General features: G+C 38.1%; 1 protein-coding gene across 1 annotated transcript; it reads right to left on the bottom strand.

The window, feature by feature from the left end:
• Positions 1 to 279: 279 nt before the first annotated feature.
• On the bottom strand, positions 280 to 3,176 carry LOC145120512 (receptor-like protein EIX2). Its single transcript, XM_079056319.1, has one exon. It carries the CDS (start codon positions 3,150 to 3,152, stop codon positions 462 to 464), a length of 2,691 nt encoding a protein of 896 aa, XP_078912445.1. The 5' UTR covers positions 3,153 to 3,176; the 3' UTR covers positions 280 to 461.
• Positions 3,177 to 23,620: the final 20,444 nt, after the last annotated feature.

Raw genomic sequence — 23,620 nt, forward strand, 5'->3', positions numbered from 1 at the left:
CATGTGTACACGGAACTATATAATTATCGATTGAATGAAGATAGTACAAACAGAGAACGAAACAGAGGGCACTACGAAAACGTTATAACTCAACTTTTGAACTGTGTTTACCTAAAGCTTCCGATTATGAAACTATTAAAGCTTACTTTTACTTGATCTCTCTCAAATTGTCCCCATCTACTCAAAGAAGACATGCTGATGTAGCTGCAGATGCAAATCATATCCTAGTACAGCTATGATCTACAAAAAGCAGCAGGGTCTTACAAAAAGTAGCATGATCACAACACTGGAAATTGCCACCCATGGTGTTGGTGGTCATTTTATTGATAAATGGGACGTAAAAACCCCTGCCAAATATAGGGAAACATGGTTCTTACATTACTATACCTCTAGTCCTAAATAAGAACACTACTAGGTTTATAAAACATACAAAAGAGGAAAGAAGAATTAAATATAGACAACTACTTATGTGCAATCCTCCGCAATTTTGCAATGAACACCACCACCTTCACAAAACCAGTGCCCCCACCAATATAGAACCATCCCCAATCTTCATCCCTGTCTTCGCCATCACCCTCACTTTTACCAACTTGTGATTCTTCATCTCCTGGACATTTTCTGGAAAGGGGAGGACCACAAAGTCCTGCATTTCCATCGTATCTTGAAGGTTCAAAGGACTGGAGCTGAGTGCTGGATGGGATTCTCCCTGACAAGTTATTAGACGACACGTCTAGGTAACCCAAAAAATTCATCTGAGACATTCCTAATGGTATCTCTCCTGACAGATTGTTTCTAGACAAATCCAAAGCTAAGAGTTTTCTCATCTGACCAATTTCCCGTGGAATCTCTCCGATCAGAGCGTTCTTTGACAAGTTCAGGGCAAGTATTTCGTGAAGATTGGTTAGTTCATGTGGGATCGGTCCTGTTAAATTGTTGCTTGACAGGTCAATGCTCTTCAACAATACAAGATTACTTCTGATGAATTCACGTTCAGCTCCTTCCCACTCGATCATCGCATGGTCAACATATGCAGCATAGATGCTATATGAGTTCGTAAGCATTGTATAATACTGATGTACATTTTGTACTTGTGAGAATTGTTCTTGAACCATGCTTGTAAGATTGTTCAAACATGAGGGGACAGTTCCATGTAAATTGTTCATCGACAAGTCCAGAATTTGAAGATTTGCTAATCGGCATAGTTGTAAAGGGATGGTTCCGAAGAAGTTGTTTGATCTTAGGATAAGAACATACAACCCAGACAAGTTTTCACCAATCCAAACAGGCACATTACCTGAAAAATTGTTAGCTCCCAAAGTCAACGAGGTTAAGCTTGTGCAATTCTTTAGAGACAAAGGCAATTCTCCGGAGAAGTTGTTCTTGTATAAGTACAACGCCTGGAGTTCTATCAGAGATCCAATAGAGGGAGGAAGCCTTCCAGATAGACTGTTGTGTCCTAGATTAAGAACTGTTAGATGTTTGAAATGCCTCAAGCAGTCTGGAAGTTGTCCGGTTAGAAAGTTATGGGAGAGGTCAAGAAACTCCAAAAAGCCATCGGCCATTTGGCATAAAATGGAGATTCCTCCATTGAATTTGTTTCTAGAAAGATTTAGTGATATCACAGTGGAAGAGACATTCGGTATTGGACCTTGAAAATTGTTGAAACTCAAATCTATCAATGAATTGTTGTCAAAATTTGATAACAGATTTGGTACCATACCGCTGATGTTGTTGGAAGAGAGATTTAAATAGCTTAAATGAGAAGGGCACATGTCCCAAAATTCCACAGGAATTGTGTCTGAAATTCTAGTATTTGATAGATCAAGATGGGTAAGATTTTTCAGTGTTTTGATCCATTTGGGAAGGCGAGGTCCTAGAATGCAAGAGCTCAGATCAACATGCACATAAGAAAGGTTGGACATGTGATGTTTAGAAGGAAATCCTTCCAGTGAGTTTTTTGAAAGATCTATAACAGAAAGCCTAGGAAGTTCCCACAATTTCCCACTAATAGTTCCGTTTAATTGATTCTCTGATAGGATCAATTCTTCTAGTGAAGAAAACTTTTGGACCTTATCTGACAACGACCCCATAAATTGGCTTCTTGGAGCATACAACTGCTGCAATGTAAACGATGTGCATCCAGACAAGTTTTTCAGAAAATCAGGAAATTGGACCACTGCAGAGTTGTTTTTCAGATATAAAGCCGTCAAACTACAGAGATTACCAAGATATTTGGGTATCCCATCTAACATGTTGTAAGAGATATCAAGGAATCTAAGCTTAGTTCCAGTTAATGGGAACAGCCAATGATACATGGATGACTTGAGATTGTTGTCTCCAAGATCAAGACTAGCAACAGATGAAGAAGAGTTGAAAATGAAGCATAATGAAGAGCATGGATACATGACCTGTGAGAGATCGCATCCATATAAACTTAAGTATGATAGCTTTCGGAGACTAGAAACTACATTTACCCAATGGTTTGCTTTGGCTAGGGAAATCCCATCCATAACAAGTTGCTCCAAATGAGAGAGATGAGACAACCACTCCGGGTTCTCAACTCTACATCTTCCAGCATGTCGAAGGAAAAGCGCTTGCAAGTTCGTGAGATTTCCAAACTTTGAAGGAATGATTCCATAAAAAGAGTTACCGGAAAGGTCAAGATACATTAATTCAGTCAAGGAGCCAACTGACCCAGGAATGGTTCCGCTTAAAAAGTTACCAGAAAGGTAAAGGTACCTTAATCGAGTCATGTAACCAATGAAAATGGGAATGGAGCCATGAAAATAATTGTAGGAGAGATCAAGAAAATTCAAATTGCTTAAGTTAAGCAATGATCGGCTAATCTCACCTCCAACACCACAAAAGCTAATGTCAAGCCATGTGACATGACCTGTTTGATTGTTGCACGTGACTCCAAACCATTTACCACAGTGATCTTCTTCAGCTCTCCACGTAGAGAGACTGCCATTGGGGTCTTGGAGGCGAGCTTTGAAATCAAGGAGGGCATTTCTCTCGTCAACAAAGCAATTTTTTGTAACACCATTATCATCTCCTCCTCCTCCTCCTCCCACTGCTACCAATTGGTTAGCAGTTGTAGTCTCAAGGCTTTGCAAGAGAAGTGAGAAAAATATAAAAACACAAGGATGCATAATGTAAATGCAAATCCTGGTGATTTATTTGTTTGTATTGATGTATATATGAAGATGCCCCTATGAAGCTCTATATAGTGCCAACTGTGAAGATGAAGAATTATTTTAAGTGGACGGACTCAAATTGGTGGCCTATTTGTGTCGGGCACACAATACTTAATTTCCAAGAAAAATAAATTGGCCCAAAGTAAACGTTCAAAGACTTAAAAGAGTTGGCAATTTGTATTTAATATAAATATCTTTTCCAATCTTGTTATATTTTTTGGTTATCAAATAATCATAATATATATATATATATATATATATATATATATATATATATATATATATATATATATATATATATATATATATATATGACATTATTTGGGTCTAAGAATGTAATGACTATGTAATGGCTCTTTTGGACTGTTTGCGGCTTGTTGACTGTCGGTCCAGCCAGTGAGTCAGATGTATCTGTTGGACCGACAATCCCATCCGCCATTTAATTTAACGAGAGAAGTTTCATTTTTTAATTTATTTATTTACTCGTTGAATATAGCATTTTACAACCATCACCAATTTTTCATCCCTCTTTTAAGTGATTTTCATTATAACAAAAATCAAATTCATCAAAATAACCATCACGAAAAATACAAATTTGAGAAGAAAATATTTCATCTAAACTTAATAAATTTATTTCTTAAAACCTCCTTTGTAAATTATAGTTTATGTACATTAATGTAAACTGTTTTTTTAGTTTCACATTTAGATAGTTTCGTAAAATTACAATCACAAAAAATATTTAGTATAATATTATCATTTTAGAATATGGAAATCCCATGGCAAGTGAAGAACGTATTATGTAAAAAACAATGCAATAATGACTCAATAATGTAAAAAGAGGGACCAGACTTCTAATTGACAACAGTACAACTTTTTCTATATTGTAAGAATCATCCATATTCTCGATTGTTGAATCTGATATTAAAATCTAAGAGAAACATAAAGACAAAACAATAACTATTTTAGATTTATTCATTTATAGCTAACTGACTATTATCGGAAACGCTGAGATATACTGTATTAGAATTACACATGGAAAATAAAATATAAAGAGAAAAATCAAACTAAGGGTCTCACTCTCACATGGCGTCAATTAACCAATGTACACAAGCTAAACTTCACGAATTTCGGAAAACAGATAAGTTTACAAGAAAATTTTAAAGTTTGAGAAAGAGATCACCGGGTCTCGGAGACCAGCTTTGATGTAAATTCAATAGTCGGCTTTGAATTGGGGCTTTTTATTGCTGGTTTCTCTTTTGCCTGCTACTGCTTCGCCATCACCATCACCGCCTGAATTCATCATTTTTTTGAGTAGTTTTCATCTGGGAAAATGTCATATTAGCCCAACAAACTTGTTACATTTGTTTTAAAAGGTCACTTAAGTTTTTTTTTTGTACGTTAAGGGAATAAAGTCATATTTACTGTTTTAAAATGTCCTTATATGACCTGATACCGGGTTAAAAGATAATATGGGTGCCACATGGAATTTTGGTCAAAGTTAAACACCACCAACCTTCCACTATCACCACCCTCAACCTCACACCACCACCATCTTCAACCTCCCACAAATCCAAGCCCTAAATCGATAGATCGGCGATGAGAACCCAAAACCAAGCCCTAAATTGGTAGATCGATGTCGAAGATTCATATCTTTCTGGGTTCTGAAAAAAAGATTCAGGTCCTTGCTCTTGCTAAATAATTCACGTACGTCTCGATTCTTGCTTTTGGGTTGTGAAATCGGTTCTTCTATTGCATTTCATTTGTTCTTCTAGATTTCGGGATTTTTCGTTTTTTGTTTTTTTTCTGTAATTATTGGATTTGTGTTGAGCTCTTTCTCCCTTGACATACAATCGGTGTGAATATCTCTAGCCTGATCTAGTTTCTGGTGTCATCGTCGGTATCATGCTTGTCCTATGAGTACGTATCAGATATTCCAGTTAGGTAGAATCCAGAAATCATACAGCTTGATGAATATATCTGGTTCACAATTTGATTTTAGTTTTTATTTAGTTTTAAATTTTGGGTTCAAAATTTTGTTTTAGCTTCTAGGTTCTAGATGAACGTAGCTGTCTTAAAGCCACGAAGAACAGAGTATAATTTTTTTTGGGTTCAGTATTTTAGTTTTTAGTTCAAATTGTTCACCCTGCTGTTAGTTTTTGGTTTATCTGTCTCTGCTCCATGAGTGAAAAAATTTAGTTGATTTAGTTTGAAATGAAATGCAAAATTAAATAATTAAACGATTATTTTACTTCATTTTGAAATCGGAAATTTTTGTGCTCCTGAGCTCTTTGTGTTCTTGAGCTGATTGAAGTCCAGGTTTATGAAGATGACGTAGATTAGATTTCTTTCTTTCCATCGGAGGTACGAACAATCTGGAGTCAAACAGGGTAGTAAAAATATTACGTGGCATTGCAAATTTAAACATTTATTGAATTAAATGCCAAGTTAGCACCATGTCATCCGTGGTTTACCGGTAAACTTGGAAAAAAGCTTCCCATTCCCCTTATTAGCAGGTAAATTGTAAGTTAGGTGACCTAAACTACTAAAAAAATAATTAAGTGACCTTTTAAAGGTGAAAAGTTCGTTGGGCTAATATGACATTTTCCCTTTTCATCTTCAGATCCAAACCAGCAAACGATAACTGGGTGGAATGCTTTTGCTATTAGCAATACGCCATCCGCCATACAGCCATAACATGATAAAATATAAGGCCCATGCCCGATGTTTGTTCAATAAAAAAAATACAAGGGCCAATGATATAATGAAATTGAAACATACTATTTTTTTCACCACATCATATTCTCATAATTCATAAATATTTGTTTATATTAGAAAAAAAAAGAAATAAGAGCGCAATAACTCAATTTATAACTACAAGTTAGGATATTTGTATAAATTATCAAATAGTATGATTTACATTTTACTTAAAATAAAAGTAAAAGTATATAACAACAACCTCTTAGCTAATATATATTACTATATAGCAAATAAACTCAAATACATATTTAAGATATGTCATAGACATATTTTGAAAAAGATGGTAACATATAAATTAAATAACCAAAAAAGTGTGAACCTAATACGGAAAACTTTAAATGATGCATAATGAACTGTTGTTTAACGATTTATTAATAATAACTCTATATTTTAGCATACTGTATCAACATTACATCGGGGCGAAGCCAACTTTTTTTTTTAGGGTGTTCCTCAAAAATTAATTAGAAAACAAATATATATTATCAGACATCCGCAAACAAAAAAGTATAAACATTGCTTCCTATAATAAACACAATAACCAAAACCTAACTACCTACAGTCAAAGAAATTAGAAGCCGAGTAAAAAATATAAATCAGGATATAAGTTTTTGGCCTTGAATGCAACCCTAATTGATGCAGTTGTTCAAGGTAAACTACTCAGAAGATTTCTTTTGTTGAAGCATCTAACTTACAAGAGCAACAACAAATGATAGTAACGAGGTTTTAAGCCCGCGCCTTGCGGCAGGAGTTTAAGCAATAAATTTTATGAGGCCATATGTTCTTTTAAAAGTTCCAGTTTCATATTGTTTGACAAATTCTATATTATAACATATTCAAACTCTTATTTACACAAATGTCAGTGAACCATGACATAAATCCACCACATTTCAAATATTATAATCTCTCAAATATCGATATTTTGGTATTATGGAATGAAATTAGCAAGGTAACAGAATGGATCGTTAAATGACAGTAACCGTTTTTCAAATATAGCATACTACTTTTCATTTTCCAAACTTATGCAGCAAAATAGTTATCAAAACATAATATGCAACCAAGTTCCATTATACAATCAAACCATGAAACAATTTACTTGTAGCTTGTTTTTATCGGTTGAAATATGGTGGTATAATTCATGTGTGTTGTATAAATTGGTAGAAAAGTGAATTATTGTTGCATAAATTGCTATAAAAGTGTAATTTTGTCGCATATATGATAAGCCTCCACTCCTTCATGTTTACACTCGTAAGAAGAGGAAGAAGCCGGCAGGAGACAACCAAAATGAGCAGAATCAGCCTATTTACCCACAGGGGACAGTCCAGGGGTAATTATGTCCTTTTAGTGTTCCTGCAACTGCTGTGTGGGAAATACTGGTAGTGGGGAGGGAATGTTTAACGTCTTCATTGCAGTTATTTGTCTTTTTCTTTAGTATTTATAGCTGGAGATGATGCCTTTTTGTTTATGTCAAAATTTGTAATTGCTTATGCAAAACTTGGAGAGCACTCACCTGTTGAAAGTGAGATCTATCATTTTGTTCTATGAGAATCATCTCAGTTCATCTCCATTTGTTTCTTATTTGAATTCAGATTTTAGTTTAGATAACTAATCCTTAGTGTGAGCTTATCAAGTGGTGTCAGAGCACTTTCATCCGATGGAGGGGCATCAAAGGAAGCTGCTGCAGCTAAGAAAGTTGAGGAACAAGTGGGAGTGATGCAGATCCGTCTCCAATCCCATGGAGTGGGTATTCAAGAGATGAAATCAAGGATGGATGTAATCCTCCAAGGGCAAGATGAAATGAAGCAGACTATGAACATGCTGCTGGAAAGAAGTGAAGCAAACCCATCAGCAAGGAGAGGAACGTCAGGAACTCCAAACTCTGGTATCGTTACTCCTCCAAATGACCCCATGAATAAGAACAAGGGAACGGAAGGACTTGGAACAGGAGGATCCGACCATGACGACTCCAGTTCTGGCGGATTCAATTCCGGAAACCCACCCATCATCTTTGGGACTGTTCCGCCGATTGAATCTAGGAAAGGGAAGTATGAGTATCACCATCGTAAGATTGATATGCCTGGCTTTGATGGGTCGGACCCAGATGGGTGGATATTACAAGCGGAGCGCTATTTCGCCATTTATCAATTGAACAACGGGGAGAAACTAAAAGCAGCAATCCTTGCGCTTAGCAGGGACGCCCTTTCCTGGTATCGATGGTCACACAATCAACAACTGGTGATAACGTAGGAATAGATGAAAACCTTGTTCCTCAAGAAATTTCGGCCGGTGTTGGGAGGCAACATTTACGAGCAATGGAATTCGTTGACGCAAACCACCACCACCGCTGAGTATATACGACGGTACATCGAACTTGCGACTCCTCTGGAAGGAGTCTCCAACGATGTTGCTATCGCGAGTTTCTTGAAAGGGTTGAAGCAGGAGATACGGGACAAACTCCATATGTGGGCTCCTCAAGATTTGGGACAAGCTATGGACCTGGCCCAACAAGCAGAACAAAGGCTCCGGAACCTCAAGTCCAGTTTACTTGGGTCATTGGGAGTCCGAAAACCCATACCCAAAAAATCGTCGCCATTAGGTACCTTCCCAACTCTGAATGTGGCTAATTCAAACTCTATTAGGGCAACAACACAAAATAAACGTCTAAAGGAAGCGCAAATCCAAGAACGATGTTCTAAGGGGCTCTGTTACAAGTGTAACGAAAAATGGAACAAAGGGCATCGATGCAAGATGCAAATCAATGTCATTCTGATCGAGGACTCGGAAGACCAAGAAGAGGAAGAAGACCCAGACCCGAAACCAAAAGAAACCAACCCAACTACCCTGGTCTCGATGGAAGTGGAAGACGTGGTGGAGGTATCTCTCAATTTGGTGGCAGGGCTATCTTCTCAAAAAATGATGAAGCCAAGGGGCCAAGTGATGGGTCAACCGGTGGTGGCCTTGGTTGACCCAGGAGCCACCCATAACTTTATCTCCCTCAATCTTGTGGAAGGCTTGGGCTTTGAGCCAATCGCTTCTCTTCCTTCTCCTGACCCAAAGGTCTTCCTTCTCCTGACCCAAAGGTTTATCTTAGAGAATTAAGTTCTCTAAGATTGTTTAGATTCGTAACAGATTAGACAAACGCAATAAAAGCAATGAATACACGATGAATCAAACAAGTGCTGAATGATTAATATGCTCCACCTCAGAAGAGCTCGAAAAAGAACTTCTATTGTAGAGGTGTGCTAGGGTTACAATACGATGAAAAGAATAATAATCAAAAAGCGTATTGAGATCGATGCATGCATGCACCTTATATACTAAACCCTAATGACAAAAACACAGATGGACAAGCCCACACTGTGACATCCCCATTTTCACGGCCAGAAAAGACCGATTTTATTTATGCTGTATAAAAATCAGAGTACCCTTTTAATAAAAATGTTGCGAAATTTGTTCCCAAAAAATACATGATAAATACTTTATCAAAGCATTTCCGAAGAAATGTATTTTATTCATTTAAAACATTTGGGATGTCATCGTCAATACTGAAACATAAGCATAAACAGACCTTACATTTATTACACTAGTGATCTATATCTCCTTTAAATCTCTCAGTGTAAAGTAGCTTCGTATCGACACCTGTGATACAAATAAACTGAGTGGACAGGTTGGGAAACCTAGTGAGCACATAGGGGTTTCAACCCACAATAATAAAGTTATTATGTTTTATCATCAAACAATTAACCCAATTACCCATCCTCATTATCTTCTTCATTTCTTAAGGATCTACCCTAAGAATTATCTAACAATCATTCCTAAGGAATAGGTACGAAGTACATCGTCGCCAGGGTTTATACAACAGGCACTAAATCCATAGTTGTCAGGGTTCATCCAACGGGTGCTAAGTCCATAGCTCATTTATCGACAGTATTATTTTTGGCAATCCACCCGAAATACATGTCAATGGGTTTTTAGAGTACACCGGGTGAACACGTCGTTCACAAAACCTACAGGTTGCGAGCCTGCTAGTGTTCCATGGACCGTCTAGAATAGTCCATGGTTGTCGTCCATACTCTACTAGATGACGGGGCCAACTTTTGGGTAACGAATTTTCTCACTTTTCACCTCTCACCCTCATCTAATGATCTATATCGCCTTTCATCTCATCTTCCAACTCATTTTTCATCACACACCAACTATTTTATCTACCCATGTTTTACCCCAACATATTTGTAGATATAAAATACATATACAGTTTAAATCATTTAAAACGTGTATAAAATCGATCATCCAACATAGACAACAAGTATTCAGATAATATGCACACATAGCACGTTATTTTATATAAAATACTTCATATCTATGTGTAAGATGAAAGCAATATGCACTCACTTGTAGCGTGCTTTGATAGAATCTAACTAGAAACGGTCAGCAGTTTGTGATCGTCGGGCTCGGGATGCGAAAACGGCCTCAACAAATGAGAGAGAGAAGAGATTTTGGTGTAAGGAAGAGAAGAGGCCGTACTTGATATTTATAGGCTGATTTTGGCTCTCTCACGTTGTGAGAATCAAGACTCACGCCGTGAGGCATGGCAAGAGTCATCCGTAGCCTTCCTAGGTGTTTTCTAGGCTCGATTAGTGTCCGTTTGACTCCTCACGTCGTGAGAAATCCTTGCTCACGTCGTGAGCTTTTGAGTTATCGTTCCGTAGCCTTCTAGCCTCGAAATGTGGCATTTTGACTCCTCACGTCGTGAGTGTTTATGCTCACGTCGTGAGTTCAATCAGATTAGGGTTTCTGACACAGCTGCATATTCGGAAGGCCATAACTTTTGCATACGAGCTCCGTTTTTAACGTTCTTTATATCCACGCGAAGGTGGAGACGTACTCTACAACTTTCTTTAAAATTCTAAGGCTAAAATGTATTCTATCATAAACTCACTTTTTACAATTCCCGATGTCGTGTCGGTTTTGTCGCGAAACTTCGACAGGTCATAACTTCTTCGTTATAACTCGAATTCCGGCGTTCTTTATATGTACGGAAACCTTGTGACATATACTACAACTTAGTTAAGATTATTTTCTCTAAATAATCCTTTATCAAAAAGTCAGTTTTGATGCTTATCGTCTCTAAATTGACTAGCCCGAATCTGCGGGCGTTACCATTATCTCCCCCTTAGGATGATTACGTCCCGTAATCATCAACAAAACCGGGCTTGTATAATGACTCCAATTCGTAGCTTCTATGTTCTTTCGAATGAGTGTCTAACTCTTTCGAATGAGTATCTAACTCTTGGACTTCTTAACTGCAGGCGGTGGTTAATCTTGCACCCGCTCTTTATCTTATGTTGGACTTCCAATTCGTAACCTTCGAGTTACAAAATTGATACTTATTGGAGACTCCTTCTTCTTCTTAAACAAACTAATCTTAAGAGAAGTTATTTACTTCGATTATCATAACAGGCCGATGAGACATGTTCTAATGACCTCTCATCGTATGATGCAACGCTTAGACTCAGGTCTCTTAGAGTCAAATTCCAGAATAGAATATACCTTTCTTCATGTTCTAATGTGATATAATCACATTTTAGTATGTAGCATTTCTAGCTATATACTTCTTACTTAAACAATGGTCGCGATACTTCTATTGATCGCTTCGATTATCTTTCACTTTAATCTTCTGGCATAAATCGGATGTTACATCGATCTTGGTTCTCTAAACCATGTAACATACTCGTCTTTGTCGGACTTGATTTGATATGACCACTAGGGTCGGAAAAACAATCATCTTCTTAGTCATTACCAAAACAATGGTAACGAAAGACTTGAACAAAACGGAATCCATTACTAGCTTCTTGGTAACCTTGTGACTTTCCCTGATCCAAGTGTGAGTCATGTGCTTCCGGTAGTATAGGCCTCTACTACCTTTCACACCTACTCATACCCGTCCCAAGTATTGTCTCGCAGTTTTCAAAGTTATTATCACAAAAAAAAAATTAACACATACAAATATGTCCAAACAATCATAAAATTTTCCCTAGACTCTACTAGGACTTCTTCCATGCGTATCTTCAATCATCAACTCTACTTCAACTCGGTTGGTGATGGAAATTCCAGACCATGGGATAACTTTATGGATTGTACCAAAAATTCTTTCTTTCTGCCTATCGAAAGTGTACTTCTTCCATACCAGACGTATTATTTATTAGACGCATTCTAAAGGCGAGATATCACTCGAAAGATATCTTCCGATAGGTACCATTCAGTATCGTAAGCCTTCTCATTTCCTCCATTTACTAAGTCCATAGCTCATTTATCGACAGTATTATTTTCGGCAATCCACCCGAAATACATGTCAATGGGTTTTTAGAGTACACCGGGTGAACACGTCGTTCACAACACCTACAGGTTGCGAGCCTGCTAGTGTTCCACGAACCGTGTAGAATAGTCCATGGTTGTCATCCATACTCTGCTAGATGACAGGACCAACGTTTGGGTAAAGGCTTTTCTCACTTTTCACCTCTCACCCTCATCTCATGATCTATATCGCCTTTCATCTCATCTTCCAACTCATTTTTCATCGCACACCAACTATTTTATCTACCCATGTTTTACCCCAACATATTTGTAGATATAAAATACATATACATTTTAAATCATTTAAAACTTGTATAAAGTCGATCATCCAGCATAGGCAACAAGTATCCAGATAATATGTACACATAGCACGTTATTTTATATAAAATACTTCATATCTATGTGTAAGATGAAAGTAATATGCACTCACTTGTAGCGTGCTTTGATAGAATCTAACTAGAAACGGTCAGCGGTTCGTGATCGTCGGGCTCGGGATGCGAAAACGGCCTCAACAAACGAGAGAGAGAAGAGATTTTGGTGTAAGGAAGAGAAGAAGCCGGACTTGCTATTTATAGGCTGATTTTGTCTCTCTCACATCGTGAGGCATGGCAAGAGTCATCCTGTAGCCTTCCCAGGTGTTTTCTAGGCTCCATTAGTGTTTGTTTGACTCCTCACGTCATGAGAAATCCTTACTCACGTCGTGAGCTTTTGAGTTATCGTTTCGTAGCCTTTTATCCTCGAAATGTAGCATTTTGACTCCTCACATCGTGAGCATTTATGGTCACGTCTTGAGTTCAGTCAGATTAGGGTTTCTGACACAACTGCATATTCGGAAGTCCATAACTTTTGCATACGAGCTCCATTTTAACGTTCTTTATATCCACTCTACAACTTTATTTTAGAATCCTAAGGCTAAAAAGTACTCTATCATAAACTCACTTTTTACGATTCCCGGTGTCGTGCCGGTTTTGTCGCGAAACTTCGACAGGTCATAACTTCTTCGTTATAACTCGGATTTCGGCGTTCTTTATATGTACAGAAACCTTGTGAAATATACTACAACTTAGTTAAGATTATTTATTCTAAATAATCCTCTATCAAAAACTCATTTTTGACGCTTATCGTCTCTAAATTGACTAGCTCGAATCCGCGGGCGTTACACATACCGTGATAATATTGGACTAACTAACGAAGCCCAATGGCGCAACTCTTAGACCCAACAATCTCCCCCTTTCTGTCAATTGAGGCGAGAGATCACTTCGGTTGAGTAAGAGTGGATTTCTTCACAGTTTTGAATAGCTTCGGTATGATGGCGAGAAGAGTCTGTCGGAAGTCAATATACCATCGAAGCATATCCGAATTTTTTTTCTTATCAGCTTCACTGTTTGCTTTACACCTGTGAGTGATATCAAGAATGTGCTCCAGACAAGAATTGGAGAACAGGTGTTTATCATCAAGAGCGAAAAAGCACTTTTGTCCTTCGGCTCTAGTGAACATGACAGTGCGATACTTCTGGTCAATTTTACCCATCTGCATCTTGTTCACGTCGCTTGCCTTCCTAATTGCTCGGATTGTGGGCTTCTTCCTCAAGGCAGAGGCGATCTCTTGATCCAACTTGGCAACCTCATGAATGTAACAAACTAACATTCTCTTGATGTGATATATGATAGGCTGGTACTATTGTTGATCAGTAAGCAGAATGTTGTTCAAGAGCATCCAGTCATGTGGATTCAAGTTAAGCAAATCAGCAAGGGAATTTCACATTTATAAACTTCCCTGCTGAATTTGGTTTCAATACCTTGACTGTTGTGATCTTCTGTGCGCTCCAAGTCAGGTATTGTGGTTGAGAGAATGTGAGATAGTAAACAATTAAATCTCGATAAATCTTTGGTTCAGGAGAAGGAAGAGAAGCGATTGGCTCAAAGCAATGAAACACAAATTCCTTCTGGGTGATAGGCATATCAAATTGAGAGTCTTTTGAATTTTCACGATCAAACGAGGTGACCGGTTCAAGCCAGTGAGTGCTTGGAGACTCTATTGCTTCTTTTAACAGTTTCTCTAATGTCTACAAAGGAAATATAGTTTTTCTACTTTCCAATGCGTCATGAGCCTCTTTCCTTTTTCTTTCCTTCTCTTCTTCTTCTTTTGAAATACGAAGATTTTCGTCAAGCTCTCGATCACGCTGCTTTCTTTTAAGAGCGTCTTCTTCATTTTCTTCCTCATCACTATCACCAACTATCTTCTTGTTTTTGTCCTTCACACTCGAACCCTAAGCTTCATTACCCTTCGGTTCAGTGGTGACTTTCGGTTGTGGGGGTTGTTTCGTACTTCCTTCTCCCCCTTTGTTTCGGAGGGACAACAGGCTCCGGAACACCTTCTATTCGACATAGCATGTCAAGAGCAGGTCGCAGCTTTTCAGCTAAGTGGCATTAGACTGTAAGAGTAAGAACCGAATCGTGTGCCTCGAGGAGATTAGTCAGAAGAGAGTGCACATCACCAACACAACTTTTAATGACTGTTCTCTCAGTCTTGAGATCCTTAATCTCCTTGTTTGCATGAGTGAGCTTCAATGTCTGAGCTTTGAGTTGAGCAGTGTGACGATCAAGTTCATCCATAACTTTGTTTTCCACAGCTAGTTCGGTCTGCAGTTGATCAAGACTAGCCTTAATGGAAGAAATGAACAGTGCATTATCAGCTTGAATTCCCGTTCGAATGCTTTCAAAATGTTTATGCTCCTCTTGAAGCTTAGAGGTGAGTTCCTTAATCGTAGCATTCACCATATTGGCATTCTTCTGAGCAGCTACCTGTAGAGAATCCAAAAACACTTGAGCATTGACAATTATTTGTGTGACATTTTCGGTTGCCTTCTGACAAGAAGAGGTAGAAGCATCGGCAACTTTAGTGGCTTTATCAATGGAGTCCTGATGCTCTTTGACCAAAGTAGAGAACAAAGCCTTGACTGCTGCTTCTGAGTATTCATTAGAAGAAGAAGAAGATGCAGAACCAATAAGCTTGTCAAGATTCTTATTGAGATCCCGTAAATGTCGTTTTGTGACAGGCGCATCATCATCATCATTACTTTGAACTCTGTAGGGGCTAAAGTAGAAGGAATCAAAGTCGGTATCCTCCCCAACGAGAACAATGTCAGATTCGTTGGAAGGAGGTGTGGAGAGAGGTTTAGAAGGTATTGGGGTTTCGGTCCCTGAAGTAGGTGCCCCCGTATCAGATACGTTGACACGAACTTGAGGTTCGGTTGGGGTAGTAGTAGTGGTCGTAATTTCGGTGAATAAGGGTGTGGGTATGGGAGTAGAAGATGCAGTTGTAGATGAAATTGGAGGAGGGCACGGAGCAATAGTGATAAGAACAGAGTGAGTAGGAGAGAGAGGAGGTGTGTTTCGGTTACCCTGATGAGTTGGTGAAGGTGGAGGCGAATCTCCTCTGAGCGAACTCTCCTCTTGAGAATCTACACTGTCGCTGGACTCTGGTTCAGGTTGTTGATCAGAAGGAACATACTCTGAATCAATTGATGACGGAGTCTTTGGCTTGGGAGCCTTCTTCTTGATCTTACGCTTCTTATGAACATAAGTGGCTGCCTGTTCGGACTTTTGCTTTTTAGGCGGAGCAGCTTTAGTTGAAGGTCCTTCCTTATCGCTTTTTCGTTCAGTCTTCTTCCTTCGTTTTGCTGGTTTATCAACAGCATCTAATGAGCTTTGCATTTCGGGAGTGAGCTGCCTCGGTCCTGTAGGAGGAAGCTTCTTGTATTCGCTGATAACCTTACTTTCCCCAGACACACACTTGTACATTGATTCAGGAACCGAACCAATGAACAGATACTTGGATGGATCGGTGACAATAATCTTCGTTGTGTGAAAAGTGGCAATAGATAACATCAAGGAGTCTGCCATTGTAGGAATGTGGAATTTCTCCATTGCCTAGTGAGTAACAAGAGTCCAAAACCTGCCACATGAAATTTCAGAATAACGAGAAGAAGATGTAAGGCTTTGTACCAGTTGAGTCCAAAGAATAGACCCATAGTCCATGTTGATCCCGTGGTAAAGACCATAGAGAAGAGTCATAAATGCTTTGCTTGCCCCGTCGGAACCTGCAACCCTCTCCGATAAACCCTTGAAAAGAAGAGTAAACAGACCATTTCATTGTGGAGGAAGGCATGATTTCTTGAACCTTGTCACTGTAGTAAGAACTTCAGTATACCCCATATCATAAAACATGGTGAAAAGCTAGGTCATGCTAATTGAGTCTGGGTTGACCATGGAATCGTCGATGATTAGCCTTAACAGTGAGCAAAACCGAACTTTTGAAATCAAAGTTTTCAGATCCAAAATCTGGAAGAAGATCCTCTCTTTGGCTTTATCCATTCCCCGCCTCTTTGATTTTAAAACCCTTCAAATTCCCTTTGAAATAAGACTCACCCTTTCGCTTTCATTAGAATCGTCTAGCCTTCGCTTCGAAACATTGTGTACCACCATAGCATATTGAACCGAACATTGTATCTGAGAAATAACCATTAGTACCACGATCAAGACTGGTGGAAAATCATAAATATCTTCGTGCAAGAGTGTGCGAAAAAGAAAAAACAAATAAAACAAATAATTTATGGGATTTAAGTGATGTCAATAAGACATAAAGTTGTAGATCCCGGGCACGAATCTCTTCCTTCAAAGTCAAGAGAGACTTAGAAGTGTCTGTGTGGTTTCCCATTGATACGATCAAATGCTTATTAAGAAGCATTGAAAGGCATATTTTCAGTATAAGGCTATTAGGCAGGGTTTTGCTTCAATCGAACTACGGAACTTGATATAAGACCGAAAGTTGGATGAAGTACTTGTGAGACCGGTGTAGTCTATAAAACAAGTAGGTTTGAATAATTTTCAGTGACTTGGTGATTTAGTAGAAATCTCAAAAAAAAAATAATAATAATAAACTGGACCTTTTGGGCAGAAAAATCTTGGTGTGAGATTATTTCATAAAGATCACTCAAAAATAAAAAGAGATTCCTTGGTACATCCCACTAAAGTGGTTTCGTTAATACTTGGGTGAAAACTAGAACATTTGATTGTTCACCGTCAATTCATTGTAGGTGTTGGACTTTGGGTTTCACTTAGATCGTGGTTGACGAAACTAAGATCATGAACACAGATTTTGTGCAACCATAAACCTCAGTGGTAAATTCTGAGAGTCTCAAGGGTTACTATTATGAACCGAAAGTGATGGAGAAAAGTGTGAGGTGGTTAAAGAACCGAAAGTACCTCTGCTATATAGTAAGGACCAAACATAAAACTCTCAACTCAGTATGAGAAGAGTAAAGTAGCTCATGAATTGAGTGATTTTAGCAGCCTAATTGGGAAGAAACAATTTGTATATATTGAATCATGAAGGTTTCACTTAGAGTCGTCGAGGATTTGGACAGCATGCAGCATCATGCTTCTAGGGACACATAGCTAGTACAGAGATAATAAGAAGTATACCTGCCCCGGCTCCATCAGAGGAAGTTATCCAAGAGTCCTTTCAGTGAGATATTTTTGGGATTTTGTTGTAAAAAAAATTCGAAACATAAAAGAAAATGTTTTTGGATTTATGAATTTTGCTGAAAAGAAATAAAATGAAAAGAAAATATTTTTGGAGTTTATGAAATTTTTCTGAAAAGAAATAAAAATAGAAAAATAAATATTTTTGGATTTTATGATTTTTTTTTGAAAAGAAATAAAAACAGAAAAGTAAATATTTTTGGATTTTATGAAAATTTTCTGAACAGAAATAAAAACATAAAATGAAATGCGAGAAAGTATACATAATGTATAGAGTATACAACCGAAACTTCACCTTTGGAGAGATGAGGCGAAATGGACTGAGCGTTCGGTTCATTTAGGTTCCCCAAAAAATTTGGACCCGAAATAGACCGAGCGTTCGCTCTATTTCACTTGCTTAATTTTATTGAAGCGAAAGTGGTTTCGGTACTGACTCGACTTCCATCATCCCTAAGCCTTGGAGTATTTTATTGAAACTTGCTTTTGGTAAGGCCTTTGTGAAGATGTCAGCTAGTTGATCAGCGGATCGAACAAAGTGGATCTCAACATTACCATCTTCTATGTGATCCTTGATGAAGTGGTATCTCAGTGCTATATGTTTCGTTTTCGAGTGTTGCACTGGGTTGTGACATATCCGAATAGCGCTTTCTGAGTCACAGTAGAGGGGAATCTTTTTCACGTTTAGGCCATAGTCTCTAATTTGACTTTGTATCCATATGACATGTGAAGTGCAAGACGCTGCGGCGATGTATTTAGCTTCGGCCGTAGAAAGAGACATACAAGTTTGCTTCTTGGATTGCCAGCTAACGAGTTTTCCATCAAGGAATTGACATCCACCAGTCGTGCTCTTTCGGTCTAACCCACATCCTCCAAGATCAGCATCAGAAAATGCTTGAACAAAGAAGCCAGATTTCGCCGGGTACCAAAGACCGAGAGATAAGGTTCGCTTCAAATATCTGAAGATATTTTTCATAGCCACCATATGAGGTTCGCGTGGATTAGCCTGGAACCTGGCACAGTAGCAGACAGAAAACATAATATCTGGTCTACTAGTAGTTAGATACATAAGAGAACCTATCATTTGACGATAGAGTGTCATATTAGCTGCCGGTTTCTCCAGAGACGGTGTAAGCTTGGTTCCGAATGCCATTGGAACCTTTACTTTAGAATCTCCCGTCATGCCAAACTTCGCCAATAAGGTCTTTGCGTAAGCCTCCTGATTGATGAATATACCTTCGGGCTCTGTCTTATGTTCAGTCCAAGGAAAAAGTTAATTGGACCCATTGAGCTCATCTCAAATTTAGTCTCCATCAACTTCCGGAATTCAACTGTTAAGCCTGGATTCGGAGAACCGAAGATGATGTCATCGACGTAAATCTGGACAATCATTAGGTGTTCACCTTCTTTCTTGCGAAAGAAAGTTAGGTGAACTGAACCTTGTTTAAATTTAGACATTTTTAGAAAACGAGTTAGAGTTTCATACCAGGCTCTCGGGGCTTGCTTCAGACCATAAATTGCCTTGTCCAAAATGTAGCAATGATTGGGAAACTTCTCGTTCACAAATCCAGGTGGTTGCTCAACATATACGGTCTCTTCTAGTTCTCTATTCAAGAATGCACACTTGACGTCCATTTGAAAAACTTCGAAATTCTTGTGAGCAGCGTATGCCAGAAAGATCCGAACTGATTCCAACCTTGCTACAGGAGCGAAGGTTTCTTCATAATCTATACCTTCTTCATGAAAATACCCCTTGACCACTAGTCTTGCCTTATTGCGTATCACATTCCCTTCTTTGTCCATCTTGTTCCGGAATACCCATTTTAATCCAAACACTGATGCATCCTTTGGTGTAGGAATTAGTCTCAAGACTCAGTTTCGCTCAAACTCATTGAGTTCGTCTTGCATAGCCTGTACCCAATCAGAGTGATCAAGTGCAGTGCTAACGGTTTTTGGCTCAATCTTGGAGACAAACGAATTAAACATGCAGAATTAAACATGAGAGAATAGAGTTGTTGGCTTCGCTTTCAGTTGAGAGCGTGTGAGTACTCCCTCAGATGATTCACCAATTACTTGAGTTTTTGGATGATATTTTGTCCATTTTGTGAGAGGAGGGTAATTGGGATTATAATTAGGATCCAATTCGGCATTGATTTCTTCTCCAAGTTCTGACTGAGTGTCATCGTCATTCATATTACTATTCTCCTCCTCGAATGATGAAACAAATTCGACATCAGGGTCAGAATTCTCCCCCTCGGTTGGACGGCCATGTTTCATTCTGGGAGAGGGGTTCTCCCTTATGGAAAGGCAAATTAGGTTGCTTGATGCAGATGAACCCTCTGTGACAACCGTCAAATTTCGGCCAAGTCAAAGTCAAACAAAGTCAACAAGTCAAACCGGTCAACTCCAATAACCCTTGTATGTTAGGGTTTACGTTATGTAATCACTATACAATTCGCTATTTTAATGAGAAATCATCATTTGGAAAGTTCATGTGTTTGATTTTCCTTAGCCTTAATAGTGCTAAACAACGAACCAAAGCGATAAAACGCTATTGCACAATCATCGGGATTGTGTAGGACACTAAATCATGGCTTAAAGGGGGTTTATGGACCTTGCGTTGCGAAGCCGGACACTCAAAAAGATCACAAACGAAACCTCTCTCAATCTCTTTCACTCAATCTCTCTCTATTAAAATCTCTCCCAAATCTCTCCTGAATCTCTCTCAAAAGTTACTTTAACTTTTTGTAATCATTTGGGTCATCTCGACCCTTAACCGGGTCAAAAACCGCTTGAAACGGGGTAAAAACGGGTGAAATAGCCCTAAGGAACCCAAAACCCTCCTATTAGAAGCTTCTCAGCATGCGAGACCGAAGCCTCTCAGCATGCGAGACCGAAGCCGAAGCCAGCATGACAGACCGAAGCCGAAGCTACCGAGACAGAAGCCCCGCATGCGAGCCTGCTGGTACGAAGCCTCGCACCTTCGGCCCCATGCGAGAGGTCTCGCAGATAGCTTGTTTTTCCCGGTTTTCGACTACGACTTCGTTTTAACTCCGTTTTTCATTATTTTAACGTGGGATTTTCACCCAAAACTTTATTTTATAAACTAAGGTCCCAAAATATATAAATCCCCAGGGTTTTTATAAAAATATATTAAAAGAATTAGTGGTTGAACTAATTATTGAGGGAATATTTGCTTTTCCTTATTTTATGACAAAAACAAACCACCACCACCTCACTCTATGATCAGCCACTCTTTCCCACTACCCCTTGTCACCTTGGTGGACCTTTACACCCAATCTCCAGCTCTTCCCACGTTCTAAGAGCTGGAGAATTGATCATCTCTCCTCATTCTCATTAACTTCTTTCATTCTACACTTAGCAACCAAAGAACACTCTCCAAAATTCTCTCATCTTTTCTCTCAACTTCAAGAACTTCAAGGCTTTCTCCAGGGATTTCTTTCTTCAATTAGTAAGTATCTTCATCATTCATATAATTATTACACTCCATTCTACTCAAATCATTGATATCTTACACAAATTCCATCTTATTCGGTGTTAGATTCTCGAATCATCAAGACATCTTCTTAGTGTTCTTGGGTTGAACACTTCCTCTCTCTTACTTTCATCTACTGAAACCACATAGGGTGAGTTCATACCCCTACATTTACATGTTTTTCTTAAGTTTTAAGGGGGGAATACAAGTAAAATCATCAAGAACACAATTAAACTTTTTCTAACAGCTTACATCAGAAAAGATGAACTTCGATCACGGACTGTTTTGGTCAACTTAAATATTCTAGTTTTCAAAACTGTTCTAGGTGCAAGTAGTTCAAACTCTTAGCTTTAAAATGGCTACTTGCACATCTCCATGTGATTTTTCTTCAATTTATGGTGATTTTTACAAAACTGCCTATCATTTCAGAGGCAAACCCGGACCAGTCTGTGATTATGGACATTTTCACCCCTGTTAGAGATCACTAAAAATCATGATAAAATTTACGAACAAACTAGACTCATATTCCAAACTCTCAGAATTTGCGGATTTGGATTTGGAGCTTTGATGATTTTTCTATAAATTTTCAAAGAACAGCAACAAAAACTATATTCAACAAAAAGTTGTTGTCAATTTCATTTCACCTTGTAACATGTTGAGCAAGGTGTATATCTTTATGTGATTATATGTTATTGCAATATATGTCATTTTGTCTTAATATATAGACACACATCAGTTTACAAATGGATTTGGACATATTGAATATAAAGAATAACAAGTGATTTTAATCAAAGTACAACCGATATATTCAAACATTTAATAAACTATTTTGAATATAGTTTGCATACATTACTACGTACTACCCTTGGTTGATAAACTATAATAGGTATAGTTTATGAAACATTACATAACACATACATTTAAAAAGGGTACATTTATACAAAGGATATTTTCATTAAGCAAGGTACGGCCATACGGTACCAAGTTTTCATAACACGTAATTTCGTTAATGACTTCTGTGAGACATTCGATTCAATTTACAAATAAGTCCTGTATTATAACCAGAGTCTCCTCGAGGGAGAGCGTGATACTTGTGTATAGATCTATATTGGGTTTGACAAACCCACACCTAAACTGCATGCAACAGTTAGACCGATGGGTCTGGGGTAACAAATGTCATAACATTTCTGACGCCTGAAGAACGTCGTTTCAGGCCAACTAGGTCATAGCATGGTTATAATAACTCACATGTGGTATTAAAAAACATAGAATTTACGGGGATTTCACTAAAATCAAACGAGTTTATGTCGATTTAAACTTGCATTGTTTTACTATAAATATGACAAATTACTTGTACATTTCGGTCTTTGGGTTTTAAGACTACATTTACACATTAAGGAAAATATTGGATTTTTTGGAACGAACACTACTTTTACAAGAAAAGGCTTTCATAAATACATACAAAAGCTTATGCACTCACCAAATTAATTGTTGACACTCTTTCAAAACTACTTGTACTCTCAGGAAATCACTAAACAGGTAAACAAGTGCTTTTGAGGATGGGACGTTAAAGCGTCAAACATTTCATATTTTATCAACATAATGTAATTGATTCATAAACATGTAATTCATACAATGATGTAACTTTTTCAATTATATTTATGTTGGTTATGTTTACTTTGATCACTATTGAAATTGTTGTTATGATACTATACATGAAGTCCTCCACCCCCGGACGTTTCCGCCATCCTTGGTTTGGGGGTGTGACAGATTGGTATCAGAGCAATGTTTATAGTGAACTCAGTATATCGAACCACATAAGATATACAAACTATAAACACCTTTGGGACTGAAAGTCTCTGATTGAACATTTTCAAATGACTATACTGTTAGAAAGTGAATGGTTTCTTATTAAAAGTATAAATACATGCATACATGCTCACATAGTGTCATAACTAGAAGAACATAAAGTAAAAGAAGAGGAGTTGTACATTATGGGTATGCCTTGGTATATGTAAATCAAGTCTGGGAAGGATATAGCCTGATCAACTATATCTGTCCGAGGAGTGACTAGCATATACTGGGGGATAGTCATAATGGGCAACAAATCTAACAACCTAACTACACCCTATAGGGAATACTTTAAGAATCGAATCTAAACACCTAAAAATACTATAGGAGTATTTGGTGATACTATAACCAACTTATGTGAAAACTAAAGACCTCTATTAGTAGGCCTATGATAACTGAGTGCATACGCCAAGGTTATACATAAT

This window comes from Lactuca virosa, chromosome 6 (genome assembly GCF_052849685.1).
Source record: "Lactuca virosa cultivar CGN04683 chromosome 6, Lactuca_virosa_CGN04683_v6, whole genome shotgun sequence".
Classification (NCBI taxonomy): Eukaryota; Viridiplantae; Streptophyta; class Magnoliopsida; order Asterales; family Asteraceae; genus Lactuca; species Lactuca virosa.